At 41.6% G+C, this 23,776-nt stretch overlaps 1 protein-coding gene and 1 long non-coding RNA gene across 9 annotated transcripts in view; one reads left to right on the top strand and one right to left on the bottom strand.

The window, feature by feature from the left end:
* cacna1bb (calcium channel, voltage-dependent, N type, alpha 1B subunit, b) overlaps nt 1-23,776 on the bottom strand; it is a 211,439-nt gene that overhangs the window by 88,785 nt on the left and 98,878 nt on the right. For all 8 annotated transcript variants that reach the window (XM_034895434.1, XM_034895437.1, XM_034895435.1 and 5 more), the window contains 8 exons: nt 18,692-18,795; nt 12,988-13,103; nt 12,729-12,818; nt 10,316-10,405; nt 8,493-8,714; nt 8,280-8,392; nt 8,036-8,148; nt 6,441-6,572 (listed from right to left, as the gene is read on the bottom strand). In XM_034895434.1, the coding sequence (XP_034751325.1) occupies nt 6,441-6,572; nt 8,036-8,148; nt 8,280-8,392; nt 8,493-8,714; nt 10,316-10,405; nt 12,729-12,818; nt 12,988-13,103; nt 18,692-18,795 (980 nt within the window). The remainder of the gene's footprint in view (nt 1-6,440; nt 6,573-8,035; nt 8,149-8,279; nt 8,393-8,492; nt 8,715-10,315; nt 10,406-12,728; nt 12,819-12,987; nt 13,104-18,691; nt 18,796-23,776) is intronic.
* Nucleotides 22,222-23,776, top strand: part of LOC117958826 — a 14,660-nt gene continuing 13,105 nt past the window's right edge. Inside the window, exon 1 of the long non-coding RNA XR_004659800.1 lies at nt 22,222-22,233. This is a non-coding gene — a long non-coding RNA (uncharacterized LOC117958826). The remainder of the gene's footprint in view (nt 22,234-23,776) is intronic.

Here is a 23,776-nt window from a genome sequence, read left to right as displayed (position 1 = left end):
GGGCACTAGGGCCCCAACTGCAATGAACCAGCTTTGGGGGGGCCCAGCTTGCAAAAGGTTGAGAACCCCTGCTGTAGATGATCCGTGATCTGAACGGATTTAGTCTCTCTGACTTCTAAACGTCACTATCAGCCACACAACGTGTGTTCTGTACAGAATAAGTCTTTAAATCAGACAAATAGCACTTAAAATCCCTCCGATTCAAAAACAATAAAAAGTTTATATAAAACGTCATCATGTTGTAAACCAATCAGCTGAGAAGCCGGCGTTTCCCAGCATGCTCTGGGTCCGCCTGGGTCCGCCGGGCTCTTGCAGTCGGTGAAAACTGCGCCGCCTGCGTCTCAGAACTGCGGCCGCCTTGCTCTCGTGAGATTTCCGTTGCCCACGTATGCATGACGTCAGAGCAAGTCGGGATCAAGTCGGACACAGATCTAACCGGCATGCAACGTGGCGGTGATTGATTCTGCGCAGACCTGGCTCATTTCGAACAAGCCTATTTCAACAGGACATTAGTGAAATGTGCCTAGGCTTGCACAGCACGCACACACGCACACACACACACGCAAAAGATTTCAAATGAATCCGCCATCATAATAGCAATGCCGCAAGGTACAAAAGCACCTGGCGTTTGAAGGGAATGGGAGATGACACTGATTGGTTTATTGCATATTACGCCCAAACGCACACCTATAAATTACGTACAACCCTTTTCAACCATGCGCCCATCACACAGACCCTTTTTTCTACCGTCAAACTAGCAAACGTGGATTTGGACACGCCCTAAACGCAGCTGTGCCATGCGCTTCAAGCTGTGCGCTTCATGCACTTAGAGTCAATTAACTGCCAGATAAAAGTCAAACTACAGTACATCAAATATAAACATGCAATTCCATCTTGGATATCTTTTGATATCAAGCTTTATGAAATTACTTTTTTTGAATAACAGCTTGGCAGAAACAAAATCAAAATACAGTTGACATTACACGACACAGTAGAGCTTATGATTTAGACAGTAACGTTCCATTGAATGTGTTTTCAAAACGCATTTGATAAATACTGACCCACAAAAGGATCAAAGGTTGGTAGTTAGATCTTTTTAAATCAAATGATGCTATGTGTCACGTGAAGCAGTCAGAGGACCAAGAGTGAAGAGAATGGGTTTGTGTAGGGACAAACAACTCACAAAGGAGGAGAGGAAAAAGGAGGAAGTGAGGAGGAAGTGGAGCACATTGTTACTACAACGGCCGTCTGTACAGATGACAGCTGGTTTCTCCTTTCACTGCAGATCCTGTGGTGTGTGTGTGTGTGTGTGTGTGTGTGTGTGTGTGTGTGTGTGTGGGTGTGTGCGTGTGTTGTTTATACATGCATATACTGTGTATGCGTGTTTAGTAGATCCCGACTGGTTACTGGGTTTTTGTGGCCAATATCAATATCTAGGAATAACAAAAACATTTCATGATAAAGGTATTAATATAGATATTTTATAGCTGAATGAATAACTTTACCATAAAAGATGGAAGTTAAGAGTAAATACAAGATGACTGTCAATTCTGAACTGGAAACTGGAAACATTGTGTAATGCCTATAACCAAACAAATTAAACAAAGCTATAATAAAGTTTACTAAGTGAAATTATGAAAATACATTATAAAGCCAAAAGTACATGGACACTCAAATGTGACTTTGGTGTCAGTTTTTATTTTTGTATTTTGGGCCTCTTAGTTTATTTTGCTGTACATGCCCTTGAAAAAGTAAACCCTGCTCTTTTTTTGTAAAATAGTCACACAAAATGATATGCTTATTGTACATAAAATACAAAAAACATAAATAAACTATAAATGCAAGGGTGCAAACTCCATCTCCTCATACTCAATCCATAAATAATCTTTTCGGAAACGTCAAAAATCACAAATGTTGTCTTTTGTCATTACGTCATTTTGTCAAAGGGGACAATTTTGCACCTTTGAAATGAATAACTTTATTTTTCTTTGGTATTTTTGTGATATAGAGATATGCATGCATGTTAGTTAATGGGTAATTTTTGTTTGTTGTAGTCTATAATTGATCATGTGTTGAAAAATATGATATATGGTAGCTAGTTTTGGCGCAAAATCTATCAAGACTGAAAGAGCACTTCTGCAAGCTGAATGCTTAATGGTGGTGTGTGTGTGTGTGTGTTTGTGTATGTGTGTGTTTCATAACTAGTAACTGCACTAGGCTTGTCCTTGCGCCACTGGGTAGTAAATCACTGAAAACCCACCACGGTCTAATAATGTCCACCATCATGTCTCGGTCTTGCTGTACATGCACGAGGGAGATGGCGGTGGAAGGGAAGAGAGAGAGAGAATGGTAGGGCAGCTGATTCAATAAGCTGTTTTCTTCCTTGGTATGTCATCACAAGCTCTCTTCTAATGCTTCTCTCCTTCTACCTTTGTCCATATCCGTCTCATTACGGCATCCTCCATCAGTCACCCCTCTCTAAACCCACTGCTTATCCCTCCATCACTTTCTTCATTTCATCTCAGCTTCTTTGTCTCCTCACCTTTCTTCTCTTTCCTTCCTGCTCTCCACCACATCCTCTCCTCCTTCCTTTGAGGATTAGCTGGCCTAGTGCAGGGAGCGGCGGTGACGGTTTGCTGCTGCGCCTGTGTGCGCCGACCTCTGTTTACTCTGATAATCAGAACCGGGTGCTTGACGCTTGGCTTCCGCGCGTCATCCACGGGGACTTCATTAAAGCCGCCCTGAAAACCAGAATCATGTGAGGCCAAACACCACAAAAGCTCGTGCCCCAACTCTCCTCAGATCTAATCCGTCGAACAACAGCACCAAGTTTACATTGTATGTGTGAATAAAACACGTATCTCTGAGAACACACAGGCAAGTGCACGTGGACTGGAATTAACGGCTGTATGATATTGAAATCAAACACACTTCTGAGCATTGGAACTATAAAAAGAAATGGAAATGGCTTTTATATTATGAGGACAAGACTGAATACAAAGAGGCAGCCCACTGGATACTGCATAGGGATTGGTTGCATTATATCTTTGCAAAATCCCGAATACCTGCATGGACTGATTAGTTCCAATATATTAGATTATATTAGATTATAAGGTAGGTTTACTTGTTGGCATTAAGAGAAGAACTTTTCCTCTGAAGAGGCTGTGCTGAGCCTTTCATACCAGGAAGGCCGAAGAGCTGAAAATATAAAATGCCATCTCTCCTGTGTCTGATCAAATAATCAACAAAGAGGAGCTGGACCCTTAAAACTGAAAGCTACAAAGCAGCAGTCAGAAAAAGCCAGTATTTCCATTACAGTAAAGCCTGAATGTTTCCTTTAAGCTTATCACATATTTCTTTTCCGAAGAGTCGCTGAAGTCCTGTGAGTCTCAGCAAGCAGACGCTCCTCTGCCTCAAGCTGTTTATCTTTCAATTCTCACAATTTTACCAGGAGATTACCGTTGGTGTTTTGAGAGCAAAAAACATAATCTCTGAGCCAAAAATAAAGTCGGAATATTACAAAGCATCCCGCGTTCTCGTCTAATAGGATGTTTAATCTTCTATTCAGGGTTGAAAGCCTTTTTCATTAAACAATTTAAATTATCTATTTTCTTTAGTGTTGATAGATTTTGTGAAACAAAAAGTGACATTATCGGTGAGCACAAGAACAGTAAAATGTCTGTTTTTCACTGAAAATGAAATTACTTGACACCCTGTGTACATTTTTAGACTTTAAGGTGAAAGTAGACCGTGTGCCCATGCTGATGTGTTGGGCTGGCTTGAAGCACCATGAGGACGTCAGACTCATCTCACACTTGTCCATCACCAGACACTAATGCGATGCTAACGACGGCGTGGACTGATGTAAGCCTTGGCGCCATGGCAACAGCCGGCTGCTTCAAAGACATCCGGTTGTGGTGTGGTGTTTGTGAAGGCCCTCAATCTGAGGAGACTGACTTCATGTGAAAGTGGCATTTCATCTGAGAGGGAACACAACGTGCCGCAGCGGTGACAATATAACAACACACACGGTGACATTCACACCCGCGGGGGTCAAGGCTTTCAATGTGTCTTTGTAATTGTGTGACTCATCATTTAAAGTGCACTATTGACCTTTGAATGGCTATTTATATTTTCCATATTCATTTTTATCATCTTTTCACAAAAAGGGATTTAAACTAAATTGGAGAAAATAGGAGCACAATTCTAACTTTCAGTCCATTTACCAAGCCTGGCTGAACAGCTTTCTCTAAAATAACAATGCAACAAAACGTGTGTGTTTTCTAGTTATAAATCACAAGCAGACATATATCCTTTAAAAAAGCTTATGAATCCTTTATTCTAATATGAATCTCAAATTTTCGTTTAATTTGCGAGAATAACATTTTTCTCAGACAAATCATAAACACCCTGAGGGCCCTATCTTGCACCTGGCGCAGCCCCACGCAAGTGTGTGTCTTTGCTTTGTTAAGACCGTCCAGCTCCCACGTCGTTTAAATAGCAAATGCACCTGCGCCAATCTTTGCACCCATGGGCGTGCTGGTCTAACAGGGAGGTGTGTTCAGGTGCATGCTTGGCGTATTGCTATCATGAGGCAGCGAGTGGTGATCTCGCCATTGGCCAACAGAAACCTGGTCTAAAGTCAACGCAGCATTTCATTGTTAATGTAACGGCGAGTTAGTGAAATGTACATATGCACAGCGCGCGCACACTGTGCTTGTTAGACATACAAACGCACGCACACACACACGCACACACACACACACACACACACACACACACAGGGAAGCACAGCAGCACACACACGCCACATTTTACAAATAAAAATATGACATATGAATATGAGTGCATATCCGCCACCATAATATCAATGTGCCAAGGTACAAACACGCCTGTCTTTTAAAGGGAAAGGGGGATGACACTCTGATTGGTTTACTGCATGTTACGCCCAGAACACACCTATGATTAATGAAAACACTGAAAACAACTCTTTTGAACCATGCGCCCGGTGCACAAACCCTTTTTTTCTCAAACTAGTAAAAGTTGATTTGGACACGCCCTAAACGCACCTGCGCCATGCGCTTCACGCCGTGCACTTAGATCATTAAGATAGGGCTCTGAGTCTTTAATGCAACATGCATGTCTGGTTATGACAGTCTCACACTACTGACCTATTACCATGAATTATTGTTAGTTTAAAGGAGCTTTTCACCCATTTTAAAAATCAATTTCAGTTGGAAAATTTAAAATTTGTGGTCATTTACTAGACAGGGGGCTATTAAATGTCGCTACCAAGGTGCATCATGGGAGGTGTAGGCACCACCTTTTTTACTCATTCTCACCTTGGATTCAAAGTCAGCCTCTGCTTCATAACTTATGACCATTCACCTTTAGACCTCTTGTGAGTCTTGTGAACATGGATCTTTTTGTCATAGTTTTGTCCCTCATTTCTCTCAGTAACAATAACATTGTACTCATCGGAGCGAGAAACACTAGCTGCCAGATGTTCAGACAGCGTGTAAGCAGCTAGCAAAACTGATTTGAAAGAGAAAACAAAGTAGAATGGTAAAGGCAATCTGGATAAGCTGTCCGCTTGTTTACAACACCTGCTTGTGTTTCTTCTCCCATTGGACTTCATTATAGCATAGTTTTGTGTTCCTCAGCAAAAATCCATGCATTTGTGTGCATAACGTGTAAAAATGTTTGCATAACCAAGTAAAAAAATAGGACCCAAATTGTCCTTTTGGGGCTTTACCACAAAATTTACAAATACATACGTGTGTGCCAGGTTTAACTACATTTGTGGGGACCAAAACCCGGGAATACAGTATACAGGGTCTTTCCTCCCCTTCCTTTCCTATTTCAATATATGGGGTCCTGAGAGCTTTGTGGGGACAAAATGCTGGTCCCCACAACTTAAAGGGCTGTTTGAGGAATAAGACTTGGTTTTGGGATCAGGGTTAGAATTAAGTTATGGTTAGGGTAAGAGTAAGGGATAAGGTTATGCATTTAGGTTTGATGGTTAAGGTTAGGGTAAGGGGCTAGGGAATGCATTATGTCAATGACTGGTCCCCACAAAGACAGTGAGACACACTTGCGTGTGTGTGTGTGTGTGTGTGTGTGTGTGCCAGGCCTTTCATTAACAGCAGCCAGCCCAGAATCATGAGGTGGTCCTGCCAACAGAAGACCTGGAGCTCCTGCTGAGAGTGATATCAAAGGGCCACAGTCGGCGCTGCTGCTCTGTCAGCAACCCGCTGTTTCAACAAGTCTGTCATCAGAGCCAAGCCGGGCCAGGGATCACACACAGGGAGGAGGGTCAGGTGGAGAGGTGGATAGAGGAGAAAAGGAGAGAGTGTGTGTGTGTGTCTGCGTTGAATGGATGTATAGAAAGAGAAGGAAAGAGCTCTCAGGGAGCAGGGCAGGTTAGCGAGTTTACTCACTGTCCTCCGAAGAGCTGCATGCCCAGCAGAGCAAAGACCACAATGAAGAGGAAGAGGAGGAAGAGCAAGCTGATGATGGACTTCATGGAATTGAGGAGGGAAACCACAAGGTTCCTCAACGAGTTCCAATACCTGACAGCAAACACACAGAAAGACAGAAAAAAAAGAGGTTTTGTTTTGTTTTGAAAGGAAAGACGGATTTAGACAAAGACAGAACCGACCAAAACAGAAGAGAAACAAGAGGAAAAAAAGGCCATGTGAGCTGCACTGTAGGTGGAAGAAAACAAATCAATGTGTCGGGGTCTACAGCTGCCAGTTTCACTGAATCAAAAGATCACAGCTTATCTAATGAAATAAAAGGATTGCCATCAAACTCTAATAGGATTGTCAGCTCAGAAAAAACAAGAATTAAGACTTAAGCCCTGAGAAAAAGTGCAGCTCCTGCAACATCAAAAGCTTGCATCTCCAAATGTAGAATATTAAAAGAAATACAAATACACTGCACTGTGTAGACTTAGAAGTGTTTGGTAGTCAATTTATTCAGAATAGTGTCAACTGAAATAACAGCATGCACTGCGGGTTTTATTTGGTTTAAAGCCGCACTTCACCAATTTAAATCATTGATTTTAGACATGAAGTTGGGTTTCATCATTATGACGAGTACAGCCCAGCCCATGAACACAGTCATTTTAATGGTGTCTGTAGCTCTGGAGGAGCTTTCCAAAGTAAAAAAATAATCACCCTAAATGATGTAATAGGGGTTATCTCTATTTTTACTGTGTTTTGTTCAAACAGAAAGCCTGCATTACAAAGCGGAGTTGTGGGGTTTGAAACATATGGGCATTCAGGAGGCAGGGAGTTGCATGATGGGAAATGTAGAATCCTGTGTTTTTGCAGTTTGACCGATACTAATGTCTTAAGGTGCTTTGGCACTAGTTCCCATCCTGCTTTGGGTGAAACCAAAGTGTTGTGTGTGTAATGTTTTCATATAGTCAGTGCATGGACTGCAAACTTCAAATGAACGCACCATGCAATTCTATGCTGTGTTGTCCTTTCATGTTTGCAGTGCAATTATCTATAGATTTAACAACAATCAACATGAGTGCTCTTGATACTGAGGAAAACATCTACTTTATGATTATGATGCAACATATGAAATTATAAGAAGCCCCTTTTTTAATATCATTTTCAATGGATTCATTCAATTCAATTGTATTTATAGTGTCAAATCATTAGAGACGTTATCTCAATACACCTAACGGATCAGGACTTAACAGAGTAGGTCATGACCACACAGTAAAATACAGACACCCAACAATTCCCCCAGAGCAATTACACTTATTGCAGCGTCTTCAGGATGGATGGATGGAGGTTTATCCAGAGACCGGAATCACTGGGGGTCTGCTGATTTCAGCAGTACGTACTGTACGTGCTTTGCTATTTGGCTTATTTATCACGCTGAGAAGTGTAAAACACAGTGAGGGCTATGGGTGAATGGGGAAGTTACTGGAGAGCACAAAGCTCCACAGTTCAGGAAATGAAAGCAAGGTGTAATGTGTCCGTAGTTAAACGTGTGTGCTTTGGACTGAACTCACTTGGTGACTTTGAATATCCTGAGCAGTCGCAGGGCTCTCAACACACTGATACCAAACGATGCTCCTGGTTTAATCATGTCCCAGATCACCTCGAAAATACTTCCAACAATGACCTAGAGAGAAGAGCAGAGGATGAAGTCATCACATGCTGTATTTGGCTCTGTTTCAATGAGCCAACAAGACTGGGCCCTCCAAACAAAACTAGCACTGCTGGTTAGTCTTAAAAGTTCAGACAGGTACTTACCCCGAAATCAAAGCAGTTAAAGGACGAGTGGAAATAATTCCTTACTCCGATGCCGTACATCTTTAAGGCCATCTCAGTCAGAAACAAACCCAGGAACACAAACTCTGCTGTGTCTGTTTTCAAGAAGAGAGAGAGTAACACCACCAAGAGAAACTAGTTATAGTTTTAATAAGTGTGTGGGAGTATGAGTGTGTATTTGTATGTGAGACTTACAGAGGGCCCTTGTAAGCCACTCGGGCTGGTCATAGTGGACAATGGCCACACACAGAGTGTTGAGGCCAACCAGACACAGAACTATCCAGTAGAAGCTCTGAGCTTTCACCATGCGGCGGATGAAGAACCGGGTCCTCTTCTCTTTACGTCGGAAGTAGGAGGAGCTGTCGAGCTTACCGCCGCTTTTCACACTGGCCCGACCAAACGGAGAACCAGGAGGAGCTGGAAGTGATCACAAAGAGAGGAAATGTGTGTTGTGTTACATAGTTGTTTTCGCTGTGAATCACTGTCTGTGTGAGTGTGTGAGAGTGTGTTTTCCTGGTCTTCTCCTTGCTACAGGGATGAGCCGCATCCCTGTCATTGCCCCAGTCATCAAGATCATTATTATATTAATATGTTATGAAGTTTATCAATATGTCTACAAACAGGTTTCACTGTGCTCTGGCAAAATAACAAAAAACTAAAAAACTGTTTTGTCTTTAAACTAACCGCGCCTACCAGCACCTCTAAACACATGACATGTTATATCTTATTTGGTAAATTCATGCAAAATAACATGTTATATCTTATTTGGTAAATTCATACAAAATAACATGTTATATCTAATTTGGTAAATCCATACAAAATATTAACTGTAAGAACAAGAGGTTTTGGTTTTACAGGTGCAAGGTGTATTTCTTTCTGTGGCCTTCCCTCTGGCCAAGGAATAGTTCAACAACTCCCAGTATGACCAGTTTAAACTGGCTTTGATTCATATGTCTTTACCAGTAACGTCAGCCACAACTGCTTGAAGACTTCCCTAAATGTCTAAAAACAGCCTAAAAACAGTTTCCAGTCTCCACCTGCTGGTGCTGTGACCCTCCTAACAAGGATGTGCTGCAGCCATGCTACTCCATAGCCTTTTTTTTCGGTCAGCTTTTCCAAGCTTTGCACTTGTGGCTACGGTTACTGAAACTGCAAAAAGGTGTTGCCAACACCCGCGTGTTTGTGTTCAGACTAGATTTGCGCTACAATTGCGCTACTACGCAGTTACAGAAAATTAGAGCTCAAGGACCTCGAGGTTTCTAAAAACACAAGTGTACCAGTATAGTTGGTTAGGGATCAGTTCCATTTTAATTCTGCTAAGAAGCACTAAAAGATGCTTGTGGCCAAAACTTTAACTGAGAAAAGTAACAATACCTACTCATGGGACAGAGAGAAAAGCGTGAAATCATCTCAACACTCCTTGAACTTTCCTTGCACCTGCTCATTAAAAAATGTGCACCTAATACATTTGTGCCGTGCAGCAGGACTGCGGGGATCACGCGGAAAAGATGAGAGATGAAATTGAACTGTGCAGGTGTATCTATTCCCCTGCCACTTCATTTTACGGAAAACAGTCATGAGATGAGTTAGCAAAAAAGGCCGTTTAGGCAACAAAATGGTTTCAACTGCCATGCTTAGGCTCATTTCCAACCCACAGACAAGCAATTACATGTTGTCTTTGTGCGGGACCATGAAGTCTATTAATATGAAAAAGTCTACTTGTAATATGCTGCAGGGGATTGCTATTTTAGGGTAAGTCTAATTGGAAAAAGTTAATTATACTTCTTTTCCCTCAAGGTCATGTGCCTCTACAGCCAGTAGAAGGAGTTTTAGGTATCCAGATCTACATGGTGCTGAATCGGTTTCTGTACTGTACATTACAGATGGAAACCAGAGAGTCAGAGGGAATCGTTATGTTCCTTGCAGAAGAAAGGCTTTTTTCTAAAGGCCGGCTCTGTGAACAGACAGCATGTGAAGATGTGAGGTGAGGGGCTGCCGGCGTGGATAAAAAGACTTACCAACAGACGAAATGTCTGTGAAAGGATCGTCCCCCTCCTCAGCACCGATCAGGTCGTTTTTGCCTTTCTTGACATGGCCTCGTTTCATGACTGTAAATATGAAAACATTTCACAGCAGGGGAAAACAATCATATATGACACTTGAGATTTTAAGTAATATCAATGTAGGTTAATCAAAATTATTATTTAACAAAAAGCTGTGAAAGTGAAATTGTCAACTATAGCATGAAAAACAAGCATTTAAAAATTGTATTTCAACGTAACACCACTCATCACCTCACAGGATATGCGAGTGTGTTGTGAGTGTGTGTGGGGTGTGTGTGTGTGTGTGTGTGTGCGTGTGTGTGCATGCACGCGTGCATACATGTCAAAATGGAGGCGTGAGCTAATTGCAAACTATGAATAGCAGGAATCAATCATGTTTTTCATTTGGTAATTTTCTGCCTTCCTGCCTTGGATTGAAAAGCCCAACATGAATGTGATCGCCAGTGTGGTGGGCTCATTCTCCACATCTACAACCCAACTCTGCTCACTCTGCTCAGGAAAAAGGCTGCCGGGAGGATGAATCAGCCAGCAGAAAAGAATCTAATCGTTTTTCACACATGTTTCACGTTAACTGAAATGTCCCAGGAACAGGGTTGTAACCAGGTTCATTTACAAACATGATTGTTTTTTCCTTTCATTTGTATTTGATTAAACTCAACTAAACAAATATGGTGGCACTATACCACTTATTTACAAAAGTATACTGCATGGATTTGAATTAAAAATAATGAATTGGCAATCACCATTGAGGTCAGACAGCAAAGGAAAAAAAGCAATCAAAAAGAGTTTGGGTATGGACGTAATATATTAACAAGGCAAGGTTACGCTGGGAAAATATTCTGATTATAACATACTGCATACATTTTCTTTAGGTGGGCCTTTTTCAGGTGATCAACATGGGTTTAGCAACAGCAGTACGTTGCTTATCTTCTGTGTCGGTACTCCTCGGACACCACCTGCTATTACATTTAATAAACTGACTATGGATAAGTACAGTACCTCAGACAACCCCACTTCAGAAAATCTAAAATATCCCTTTAAGAAAGAAAGTTACATTTGTGTCATGTTCAGTGTTTTTATAGGATTTTTAGCATATTTAAAGAATTTTCAAAAATCCTACAGCCACAACCGTAAGTTCGCCCATTTTTAAATATTGAAATGAAATACTCAGCCTAAAGGATAATGTCCTCAGTTTCTTATCTCCAAAGACCAGGTAAATGGTGCATGAATTGTTTCAAAAGTAGCTCTACTGAATCAGTCAGTCAACTATGATTGGCACTTTGCTCCACCAGTCATACCTGTCATAAAAGCCACTCCGTATTTTCTGCTCTCACAACATCAAAGTGTTTTTTCTCTGTCTGTGGTTTCTATGTTAATAACTGAGAAAATAAGAAAGCTGGGATGGAATCATCAGCATGGATGATTCCAGTTTGCGTGTGTGTGTGTGTGTGTGTGTGTGTGTGTGTGTGTGTGTTGGGGAGAATGGTATTGTGATTTACTATAACAAATCCAAATTAAAGCTGTAAATCCCACTTATTAACCCTTGCCTTCACACCACACCAGTGGAATGACATCGTAGTCAGAGAGAGAGAGAGAGAGAGAGAACAGGTAAGAGACATGGCGTACACCACACCTAGTGGAATGACATCATAGTCAGAGAGAGAGAGAGAGAGAGAGAGAGAGAGAGAGAGAGAGAGAGAGAGACTAAGAGACTCACAACCACTATAACATTCCCGTAATTAAGGATTTGTATGGCACTGTATAGTTATTATGTAAAATTGTGCAGAATTGTAGTATAGTGTATTACATTATATAGAAATGTCCAGTACAATATAGAACCCGCATGAAATATGTATATTATACCCGATCTGTATTTAACCTTCTGTAAACTGCTCTTGCAACAAATGAATAAATCAAATAATCAATTAAATAAAGCAAATTTAATTGAAATTAAATTAAGAGAGAGAGGGAGAGAGAGAGAGATATAACAGAGCTGAATAACAGTGTGCTCTTTTTGACAATAAAGGCAACAAAAGTAGAGTGAACAGCTACAAATGTAATACTATAATGTTTCATACTATTTATACTGTAGTATTTTAATTCCATTAAAATAAGTGTATTTTCCTTATAATTTCATAAATATTTCAGTGCACAGATGATCAAAACAGTACAGCATTGCTGACTGTATCAATTCAAATAAAGTCCCACTAGACAGGTAGAAGAGAACCCCGTCATTCATGACCATTGATTTATGCAAAGCACATTGAGGCGGTAAAACAAGCTTTTATTAGATGGAAATGATGAACTGTACTTCCTGTGGTGACCGGCCACGATAAAGCAGCCAACAGGCCCTCAGCCTTCTTTTTACCTGGAAGATTTTGCTTCCTCTTGTACCACGCACCGTCCAGCGGGGACTTCTCTTCTGCAATCTCATCCTCCTCCTCCAGCAACACCTCCTCTGCAGCCAGAGAGAGAGAGAGAGAGAGAGAGAGAGAGAGAGAGAGAGAGAGAGAGAGAGAGAGAGAGAGAGAGAGAGAGAAAGGGACTTTCTTTCAATTTGTCACGTTTTTCTAACACAACAAACACATACATGCCAGCTCTCAAACTGTTTCAGCAATGAGTCTAACCTGCTTTGCAGATCCACTCCAAGTACCCGGTGAGCTCTCTCTCGATCTGCTGCTGCCTCCGGAGCTTCAGGAACTCCTGCCTCTTCTCCACACGCTCTCTTTCTTTGGCAAATTCTCTGTTGAAACAGACATGGTATACAGGTATTCTCTACACGCTGGAAGATTACACGGACACTTATACATCATATTTGGCATTATCGACTTGAAAAAAATGAGTTTTGGTGTCAGACGTGCCAACAGAGTACCTGCACATATACATTCACAGTAACAAACAGGATCACGTTTATTACAAATACAACTCCTTTGTGAGACACTGCATCATGAAGGAAATGGTTTGAGGGTTTATCTGAAGGACTTTTAACTGTGTAGTTCAGACGACAGCAGGCCAGCTGCGAGAAGAACAAGGGCCCTTGGCAAAGCTGTTAGTTAGCAAATACTTATAAAAGAGGTATACACACTGAAATGTGTGGGTGCAAAGGAAAAGCAGTGGAGTGTTATGTTCTGACGTGACAGATCAGACATGCATCACATGTAGGACTTATGACAGCCTACTGTACAGTGGGGCTCGAAAGTTTTGTCACCCCAGAGAATGTTTTTTATTAACGTGCATAAAGAAGCCAAGAAAAGACGATTAAATCTCCATAAGGCATCAAATGACAGATCAGACATTTGTATAATATGTCACAAAAAGTTAGATTTTATTTCCATCATTTACACTTTCAAAATAAACAGAAAACTAAAAAATGGCGTCTGCAAAACTTTGGCCACCCTGCGGAGTTTCTAGCATGCACCGCCCCCTTTGGAAAGCTGAGACCTGACAGTGTCATGGATTGTTCTCAGTCATCGTCTGGAAAGACCAGGTGATGTCAATCTTAAGGTTTTAAATGCTCAGACTCATCTGATCTTGCCCCAACAATCAGAACCACGGGTTCTTCTAAGCAGTTGTCTAGAAAACTAAAACTGAAAATAGTTGACGCTCACAAAGCAGGAGAAGGTTATAAGAAGATAGCAAAGCTTTTTCAGATGCCAATATCCTCTGTTCAGAATGTAATTATGAAATGACCGTCATCAGGAACAGTGGAAGTTAAAGCAAGATCTGGAAGACCAAGAAAAAATATCAGACAGAACAGCTCGCAGGATTGTGAGAAAAGCAAAACCCACGTTTGACTGCATGATCCATCCAGAAAGACCTGGCAGACACGGGAGTTGTGCTACACCATTCCACTATAAAGAGATACTAGTACAGACGTGGTCTTCATGGAAGAGTCATCAGAAGAAAACCTCTTCTACGTCCTCACCACAAAAATCAGCGTTTGAAGTTTGCAAATGAACATATGGACAAGGCTGATGCATTGTGGGAACAAGTTCTGTGGACCGATGAGGTTAAAATAGAACTTTTTGTCCGGAATGAGCAAAGGTACGTTTGGAGAAGAAAGGCAGCGTAGGCAACGGTAACCGAGATCAAAGCGGAAGCAGGTTTGAGACACAGTCCCAGCTGGTTGATGTGGCTGGGGAAAGGGAAGTTTGGGGGTCCCCTGCTAGAGCTGCTCCCCCCTGGATCCAACACCGGATAAGCGGACAAAGATGGATGGATGGATGGATGAATGAATGAATGGATGGATGGATGGATGGATGGATGGATGGATGGATGAATGGATGGATGGATGGATGGATGGATGGATATCACTCAAACTGGATCACTGCCACAACCCTCGTCTGCCCCTCTGCCCCTCAGACATTGGATCTGCCCCCCTGAAAGCCTGGTCTCTGCCCCACCACCAAATTATTTAAGAGTTGTTATTATTAACACTCCTGGCTCTGAGAAGTGTGTCTGCATTTGGGTTCCATTTGTCATCTCACCATAACAGTAAGCCTATTGTTGAAGGACCAAAAATGAAAGTGAGCCAACAGCGTTGAAAGATATATTACATTTTGACTATATTTGCCAGTAAAGTTAGCATAACCTTTGTCATTTTATGACAACCAGAAAGATCAGATGGGGAAATTATTGTTTGGTGTTAATGTCAATGATGCTACATGTGTTAGACAGTAACATTACAGGTATGAGACAAAAACAAAATCACTCCCAGTCCTTATCTTGCTAAACAGCTTTTCTAAAGAATGGCAGGGAAGCACCTTCAGCACTGGGCTATTTCTAACCCCACTGTTCTTTGCTTTTGAGGAGACAATGGGCTGTGAAACAGCAGGTGAGAAGAAACTCTTTGCGACCACAGACACAATGAGATGGACAGATGTCAGATCCAGCCGCACACAGGACCAGAGTGATTAGAGTTCCAAAGCGAGGCCTTTTCGTGACATGGGAGGATGACAAGGACAGATGATAAGAGAGAGAGAGAGTAAAAAAGTGAATAATCTGCTGATTTCCCCTACCAGGTCATGACATAACCTTCTTCCCCATTGTAGTACACAGACAGGTGGGGTACTGTCTTGAAGCCCTAGTCTATGAATGGTGGACAGCACACTCTCCAAACACACACACAGGCTGAAGTTGAATCAAGCAGAGAGTAAAATGGCCCCAAGCTGAAGCCAATAGAGAAGTGCCTTCAGAGTCTAATAAAGCATCATGTTCTTAGTTTAACTTCTAGATTAATATTGCTTGTGGCTGAAAACTTCTCTTTTTAACAAGCAGTTTATGTTCCCAAAAAAAAGAAAAAAAGTAGTTGATAACTATGTGTTTAACAATAAACCACTATGTTTCTGTTTCTTTGACAAATTAAAATACAATGCAGATTCTCCACAGTCCTGATATATGTAGGTGTACACTTGTGCTCAAAAGTATGCATACATTTAAAGTAATATAGTAGTACAGTAATATATGTACAGTGAGGAAAATAAGTATTTGAACACCCTGCTATTTTGCAAGTTCTCCCACTTAGAAATGGGGGTGGCAGTAGCTCAGTCCGTAGGGAGTTGGGTTGGGAACCGAAGGGTCACTGGTTCAAATCCCCGTGACCCAAAAAGTTGGGAGTGTGGATTGGTGGCTGGAGAGATGCCAGTTCACCTCCTGGGCACTGCCAGGTGCCCTTGAGCAAGGCACCGTACCCCCCCCCCCGACCGCTCAGGGCGCTGGTTCAGCTGGAAGCCCACTCACTCTGACATCTCTCCATGTATAGTGCATGTATAGGTCCTGAGCATGTGTGTGTATTTCAGGCCTGTGTGTGAGTACTAGCAAAAAGTGTGTACAGAGTTTAGTGTATTAATTTCCCCATTGGGGACTAATAAACAAATTATCTTATCTTAAATCACGGAGGAGTCTGAAATTCTCATCGTAGGTGCATGTTCACTCTGAGAGACATAAAAAAGTCATGTGGTCAGATGAGACCAAAATAGAACTTTTTGGTCATAATTCCACTAACTGTGTATGGAGGAAGAAGAATGATGAGTACAATCCCAAGAACACCATCCCTACTGTGAAGCATGGGGGTGGTAGCATCATGCTTTGGGGGTGTTTTTCTGCACATGGGACAGGGCGACAGCACTATATTAAGGAGAGGATGACCGGGGCCATGCATTGCAAGATTTTGGGAAACAACCTCCTTCCATCAGTTAGAGCATTGAAGATGGGTCGAGGCTGGGTCTTCCAACATGACAATGACCCAAAGCACACAGCCAGGAGAACCAAGGAGTGGCTCTGGAAGAAGCATATCAAGGTTCTGGCGTGGCCTAGCCAGTCTCCAGACCTAAACCCAATAGAGAATCTTTGGAGGGAGCTCAAACTCTGTGTTTCTGAGCGACAGCCCTGAAACCTGACATATCTAGAGAAGATCTGTGTGGAAGAGTGGGCCAAAATCCCTTCTGCAGTGTGTGCAAACCTGGTGAAAAACTACAGGAAACGTTTGACCTCTGGAACTGCAAACAAAGGCTACTGTACCAAATATTAACACTGATTTTCTCAGGTGTTCAAATACTTATTTGCAGCTGTATCATACAAATAAATAGTTTAAAAAATCATACATTGTGATTTCTATAATTTATGTTTTAGATTATGTCTCTCACAGTGGACATGCACCTACGTTGACAATTTCAGACCCCTCCATGATTTCTAAGTGGGAGAACTTGCAAAATAGCAGGGTGTTCAAATACTTATTTTCCTCACTGTATATAAATATAAATAAATAACATGTGTAAAGAAAACATGAGTGAGCAGGCAAAACACAAGTCTTTAATCTGTTACGGGATTCACATTGAACCGTAGGTCCTAACAGAATGTCACAATCATAAAACAAAACATGGCAACAAAGAAAAAAATGAACAGACCACTGATCATAAGTCCACATACCTTTAGTTCTTAATACTATGTATTGCCACCTTTAGCATCAATGACAGCATGCAGTCTTTTGTGATAGTTGTCAATGAGGCCCTGAATTCTTGCAGGTGGTATAGCCGCCCATTCATCTTGGCAAAATGCCTCCAGTTTCTTGCAAAGTCTTGTTTGAAGCGCAAGTTTGAGATCTCCCCAGAGCGGCTTGATGACATTAAGGTCAGGAGACTCTGATGGCCGCTCCAGAACCTTAACCTTGTTCTGCTGTGACCACTGGACGGTCAACTTGGCTTTGTCCTTGGGCTCATTGTTGTGCTGGAAAGTCAAAGAGCGTCCCATGCGCAGTTTCCGTGCAGAAGAATGCAAATTGTCTGCCAGTATTTTCTGATAACATGCTGCATTGATCTTGCTTCACAAGATTCCCTGTGCCTTTAGAGATCGCACACCCCCAAAACATCAGTGAGCCACCACCATGCTTCACGGTGGGGATGGTATTCTGTTCACTCCAGACCTTGTAGACCCCTCTCCAAACATATCGCTTATGGTTGTGACCATAAAGCTTTATTTGGTCTCGTCACTCCAAATTACAGAGTGCTAGAAGCTGTGAGACGCGTCAAGGTGTTTTCGGACATATTGTAACCGGGCTTTTTGTGGCACTGACGCAGTAAAGGCTTCTTTCTGGCAACTCGACAATGCAGCTCATTTTTGTTCAAATACCGTCATATTGTGCTCCTTGCAACAACCATGCCATCTTTTTCCAGAGCAGCCTGTGTTTCCCCTGACGTTACCTGTGGGTTCTTCTTTGCATCCTGAACAATTCTTCTTTTTGGTTGAAATCTTTCACGGTCGACCTGACCTTGGCTTGGTATTGAGAGATCCAAGAATTTTCCCCTTCTTATTAAGGGATTGAACAGTACTGACTCTCATTTGCCAGGCTTTGGATATGTTTTTCTATCCTTTTCCATTTTTATAAAGTTCCAATACCTTGTTACGCCGGTCTTTTGACAGTTCTTTTCTGCTCCCCATGGCTCAATATCTAGCCTGCCTAGAACATCCATGTGACAGCTCACAAACTCATGGACTGTTTATACACAGACACTAATTGCAATTTACAAAGCCACAGGTGTGGGAAATAACCTCTAATTGCCATTTTCACCAGTGTGTGTCACTTTGTGTGCCCGTAATAATGCCAAACAATCAAGGGTATGTTAACTTCTGATCAGGCCATTTGGGTTATTTGGCTTATAAATATTGTTTAAAAAAGCAGCCAAACAACTATGTAAAAAGATGTGTCTTCATAGGATCACTATGCTTGAATCAAAGACAGTTATTTTGCATGATGAGTCATGTTCTCAAAATGTATGCCAAAATTTCAAAATGTATGTATGAGCACAACTGTATTTATGTTAAGAGCTGACTTACCCTGACAGGACACCAAGCACCAGGTTGAGCATGAAGAAGGAGCCGATGATGATGAGAGGGATGAAGTAGAGCCAGTTCCAGGTGTTTCCTGCTACATCATTGGTCTGGACACACACACACACACACACACACAAAAGGAAGTAAAAAGACAGCTTCATTTTTTCTAAGAATTTAAAAACAAGTCATTAACACATCATCACACACATCACACCTAGCACATACAGTAATAATGTGTCTGCATCAGTAATGTGTCAGAATATTAATAATCAGGAATTAGAGCATCTAATTTAATGTCCAATTTCCCACTGCTGTGCTGGTAAAACGTTGTCAGTATGAATAAACTCCTGGATTGTCAGGTATTTTCATTTTCTTGAGCTCAACTTTTAAAATAACTTGTGTCGTTATGTTAAGTTTAAGTAATCTTAGTACTTTTAGTAAGTAAAGCTGACAGTGCATGACTGGGTTTCATCCAACTTTCCCATTTTCCATTCACAGCTGTGAAAAACAATGTATTCCTTTTACAAACTGGATGAACAAAAACACTTGCCAACGTGCCTCATTAGAAAAATACTGACAACCTTTATTTTCGAAAGGAAGCAATTAAAGAGTCCCTCCATCAATTTTGTGAGCTTCCTACCAAACAAACCCACCAACAAAGAAGAAGCTAAGTCTGGTATCAAACTATTCAACACCAGTTACAGCTCCGAAACAACCACTTCCAAAAAACTGTCCCGAGACAAATAGGTGTGACGATTCAGTCCTCCAATATGAGCCGACATGGCTGGGGCTTGTTTAAATAACCCTCCCATAACAAATATACACACACAGACACACACACACACACACAAACACGTTGGTTTTTTATGCAGACATTTAGAATGTGGACATTAATATGCTGCTTTAACAGCCTCCACTCTTCTGGGAAGGCTTTCCACCAGAGACTGGAACTTGGCTGCAGGGATGTGTTCCTACTCAGCCAAATGAGCATTAGTAAGGTCCAGCACTGACGTTGGGTGATAACTACGGTCTGGCTCACAGTCAGTGATCCAGTTCATCCCAAAGATGTGGGATTGGGTTGAGGTCAGGGCTTTGTGCAGGTCAATCAAGTTCTTCCACAGTGGGCAAACCGTTTCTTTGTGGACCTGTCTTTGTGTGGCAGTGTCATGTTAAAACAGTGAAAAAGTTGTTAGTCTGAACATATCCAGGCTAAAGCTGTTAAGCTTCGCCCCTCCCCTTCCTGTCTCTGTGTGTTGCCGCTCTCAGAGTCCTTTCGTTACATGTAACAGCAACAGAGCTACATGCTAATAAATGGCAAATTCTGAAGAAACCTTTGATCGTGCAACAAGGCAGGCCTGCTTGGTTCTTTTAGGGAATGATCGTGAAGATTTACAAATAATATGTTTACAGCCTTTAATACCTAACAGGGACGTTCTGAGATCGATTGGTGGGGACTGCTGTAGACAAAGTCACATTAAACACAGCAATACACTGGTAAGAGCAAATTACATTTAACCATGTATCCAGCTAATTTAAATAGCTCATCTTATTTTATTGTTGAACAGTTAACTTCTTTTAATATTGTATGTGGCATTTTCTTTTGTGGGGGCAAATGTTCCCTTCCAAAGACTATTGTGGAGATGGGGATTGGTTTAAAGAAATGTAACACCCCAGAGCATTTTTTCTTCTATCCTAGAATGTATGTGTGGTGTAGCCAGACCTTACTCCGCAACGCTGTGGAGATACTTACAAACTGTTGACACAAAGTTGAAAGCCCTCTGTTGTGTCCTTCCCACAGGAGTGTCCACGTACAGTTGGACATCTAGTCCAACTGTATCTATGTACATCTAGTATATATTCCAGGCTAAATTCAGGTGTGGAAGGAATGTTTTTAATGGTACCATTTTCCTAAATAGCTTTTTTTCCACAGCAGACACTTTGACTTGCCATAGCAGAAAAAAAAGAACAGGTGTTACTAACAGCATTAACCAAGGCTCTGCTCTATTGAAGTGTCCCAGTAGGCCATGACTGCAGTGCCCAAAACTGACTGAATATTTGTGTACAGAATGAGCAGCAAGGCTGACTCTCACGGTTGTTTCCCCCGGGGGGTTCTGGGAGTCAGCACCCTCCGCGTCTGAGCGTGCTCCCACACAGTGGGCTGGAAGCAGAGGACAGACCTGTGGACTGATGGGCTGTGTGAAGCACAGTGACATTTTGCAGACTCCAGTGTTGGAGCGCTGGATGTAATTGTGATGGGAGGTTCAAGGCGGCTGAATCAGCAGACTGGAGATCTATATTATGCAACCGAGTATGTGAAATGAACATACACACATATATTCACGCTAGCACGCCCTTTGTCTCAGTTGTCAGAGAAGCAGCAGCACACACACCAGGATAAATGGCTGGCAGACGTTCCACTGTGTTGCTCGGCATCAATTCTTTTTCTATATGTTCAACATCTCATCATCTCTTTCTCTGTGCCTCTCCCTCTTTCTCCGCACGTTTAGTTAAAGTCCCTTGGTAGGAACCTTACACATATATCCTCCCATCTTCTCTCCCCCCATTCCAGTTCAATTCAGGGAAGTGTTTCATGTTCAAAAGCTGGGAAATGTGCTTGTTTGATTTCTTTTCAAGAGTGAGATGAGAAAATTAACGGTCTGACAATCTCACGTCTGTCAAAGTCAAAGCTGAAACGAGGAGGATGTAAGCCTGCTTAGCATAAGCAGGGAAAAACAGCTAGCCTGGCTCTGTCAGAAACTGATAAAATAGGTAAATAGGCAACTGTTAGCTACCACGATCGCCATTTCCACCTTATGAGATGGTAAAAGCCAATGTTGGGTTTACAGCTGTTCGGTTAACGCAGGTTAAAGATATTTAGCTAGACTGGGCTCAGAATTAGCAGCTCTCTTTTTGGTTTGCAGAAGCAGCAGATTTCTTACGTCTTTCTCTGGGGACCTCTGGATGCCTGGTGTGGAGGAATAAAATCAAGTGAAACGCTCTCAGTCAGCTTTCACCCCCAGAGTGGTGAGTGGTGGGGGCTGGTGAGGAGGGAAGACTTTTTTTCTCCTTTATTCTTCAGCTGACTGCTCAGGCAGGAAAGCTGAGTTCAGTTGAGCTTGTCCAAATTTTTCAACACTGCGGTGGCCTAGAGTTAGTAGTTTTCTCAGATCTAAGTGTTTGAACAAGATAAATGCATTCGAGCAGAAAAAATGATTTCGCACTACTCGTGAGGACATTAAGGACAGTTTTTGGTTGCATAGTTTTAAGCAGACTTAATGTTACAATTTGTTACTTTTTTATTGATGTAAAAAACAACCAAAACAATATAGCAGTTTGGCCTTTCATGCAACTGATATGTGTGTGTACTAAATAATACATCTCACAAAATGTGTCTGAAGTGGCTAAGGTAAAAAATGATGATGCCCCAGTTCTTTTTACTTTTCTTTGTCTTTTTTTGCATATTACAACTTATTGGAAGATTGGAAAATCAGTATTTATACCATATTTTACAGCGTTTTTGAATAAAGAGTATAACTAAATATAAAGTTACAATCCCCACAGCCCTGCTTTGGACCCAACCTTTAAGTGCACTGGGTATAAAGCCATGCAATGAGATTAAAGCACACAGAGCGCACAGCAAGAGGGCGAATACAGGGCATATGGCAATCAAGGCCACTGGCTATACTCATTTTGTTCATTACAAAACTGCTGATGCATTACGTTGCCTTTAGCAGTACTTCTAATAACCCCATATGTTGTTTAACTACTAGGACAACAGAAGAGTAAAATGTAGATATGAGTATAACAAGATGACAATCTATTTATTCAGAAACACTGAAATGGTTAAAGTCAAGCAAGCTATATTATTAATAAGCAACATGAACGCTAATTATGGTACTTTTAAAAACAAAAACATATACCAACCATTCCATGCAAAAAATAAATTAAAAAAAGTGACATATCCACTGAGCTTGACGTTTCTATTCGAGTTGACTTGATGTGGTTATTCCACTTCTGTTATTCCCATGAGTCATCGCTGGCTCGGAATGATCAGTGAGGGAAAAAAGCAAACTCTGCCTTATGATTTGGACCCATGCATCATGCAGTTGTGGTGTGACAGGTGACTCCCACTCTTAGCTTACTGTGCTCTCACACTCACACACACACACACTCACTCACACACACACACACACACACACACACACACACACACACACACACACACAGTGACAGTTTCATCTTTTCTAAGAGTTTAAAAACACGGCCAAAGAGGCAGTGGAGGTTAAACGACGAACCGTTGTACCATTCAGATGTAACTGACACACATTAACAATAATACAATATAGTGTATATATATTACATCATTAGAAATACATTTAAAGTGCTCATATCATGCTTTTTATCTTTTTCCCTTTTATTGTGTTATATAGCTTTTTTGTGCACGTTATAGGTGTACAAAGTGAAAAAGCCTAAAGTCCCCCCCCAAAGGGACTTACCATCTCCCACAGAAAACACTGTTCACAAACTGCTCCAAACAGCTCTACTGTGATCCAGACTTTACTTATGTGACGAACATGTGTCACTTTGTAAAACAGGTTATAATGCTAGCCTAGCTGCTAGCGTGGCACGCCCTCATACTCTGCAGCTGACTAGCTGGCAGTGCCCAGCTACTGCACATGTGCCACTCCCAACAAAGATGGAAGAGAAGTGAGATGTCTAACTCTGTAGTTAAAACAGAGAGCTCAACACACAGGGTGAAAAGAGGAGCTGCAGTAATGTGCAGTACAACAAATAGTGTTTTTTCTAAAATCAAACCACATAAACCTACTGGTAAAACCTTTAAATAAAATGATGAACCTGAAAATGAGCATATTATGGGCTCTGTAAACACATACATACTGAGGTCAATGTAAATGCAGTCTGTTTCCAAAAGAAACCAGCTGCCCATCACTTTTAGATATCCTACCTGAATGACTCAGAATCTTTAGATGTTCTCATTTGTAAAAGTATATATTTAAGTGCATTAATGGCCTTGCTCCAAATGGAGTCACTCAATGGAGCATAAAATATAATAGCAAAGGAGACACA

This window comes from Etheostoma cragini, chromosome 16 (genome assembly GCF_013103735.1).
Source record: "Etheostoma cragini isolate CJK2018 chromosome 16, CSU_Ecrag_1.0, whole genome shotgun sequence".
Lineage (NCBI taxonomy): Eukaryota > Metazoa > Chordata > Actinopteri > Perciformes > Percidae > Etheostoma > Etheostoma cragini.
The sequence above is the reverse complement of the archived record's forward strand: the minus strand, read 5'-3'. Positions and strand labels throughout refer to the sequence as shown.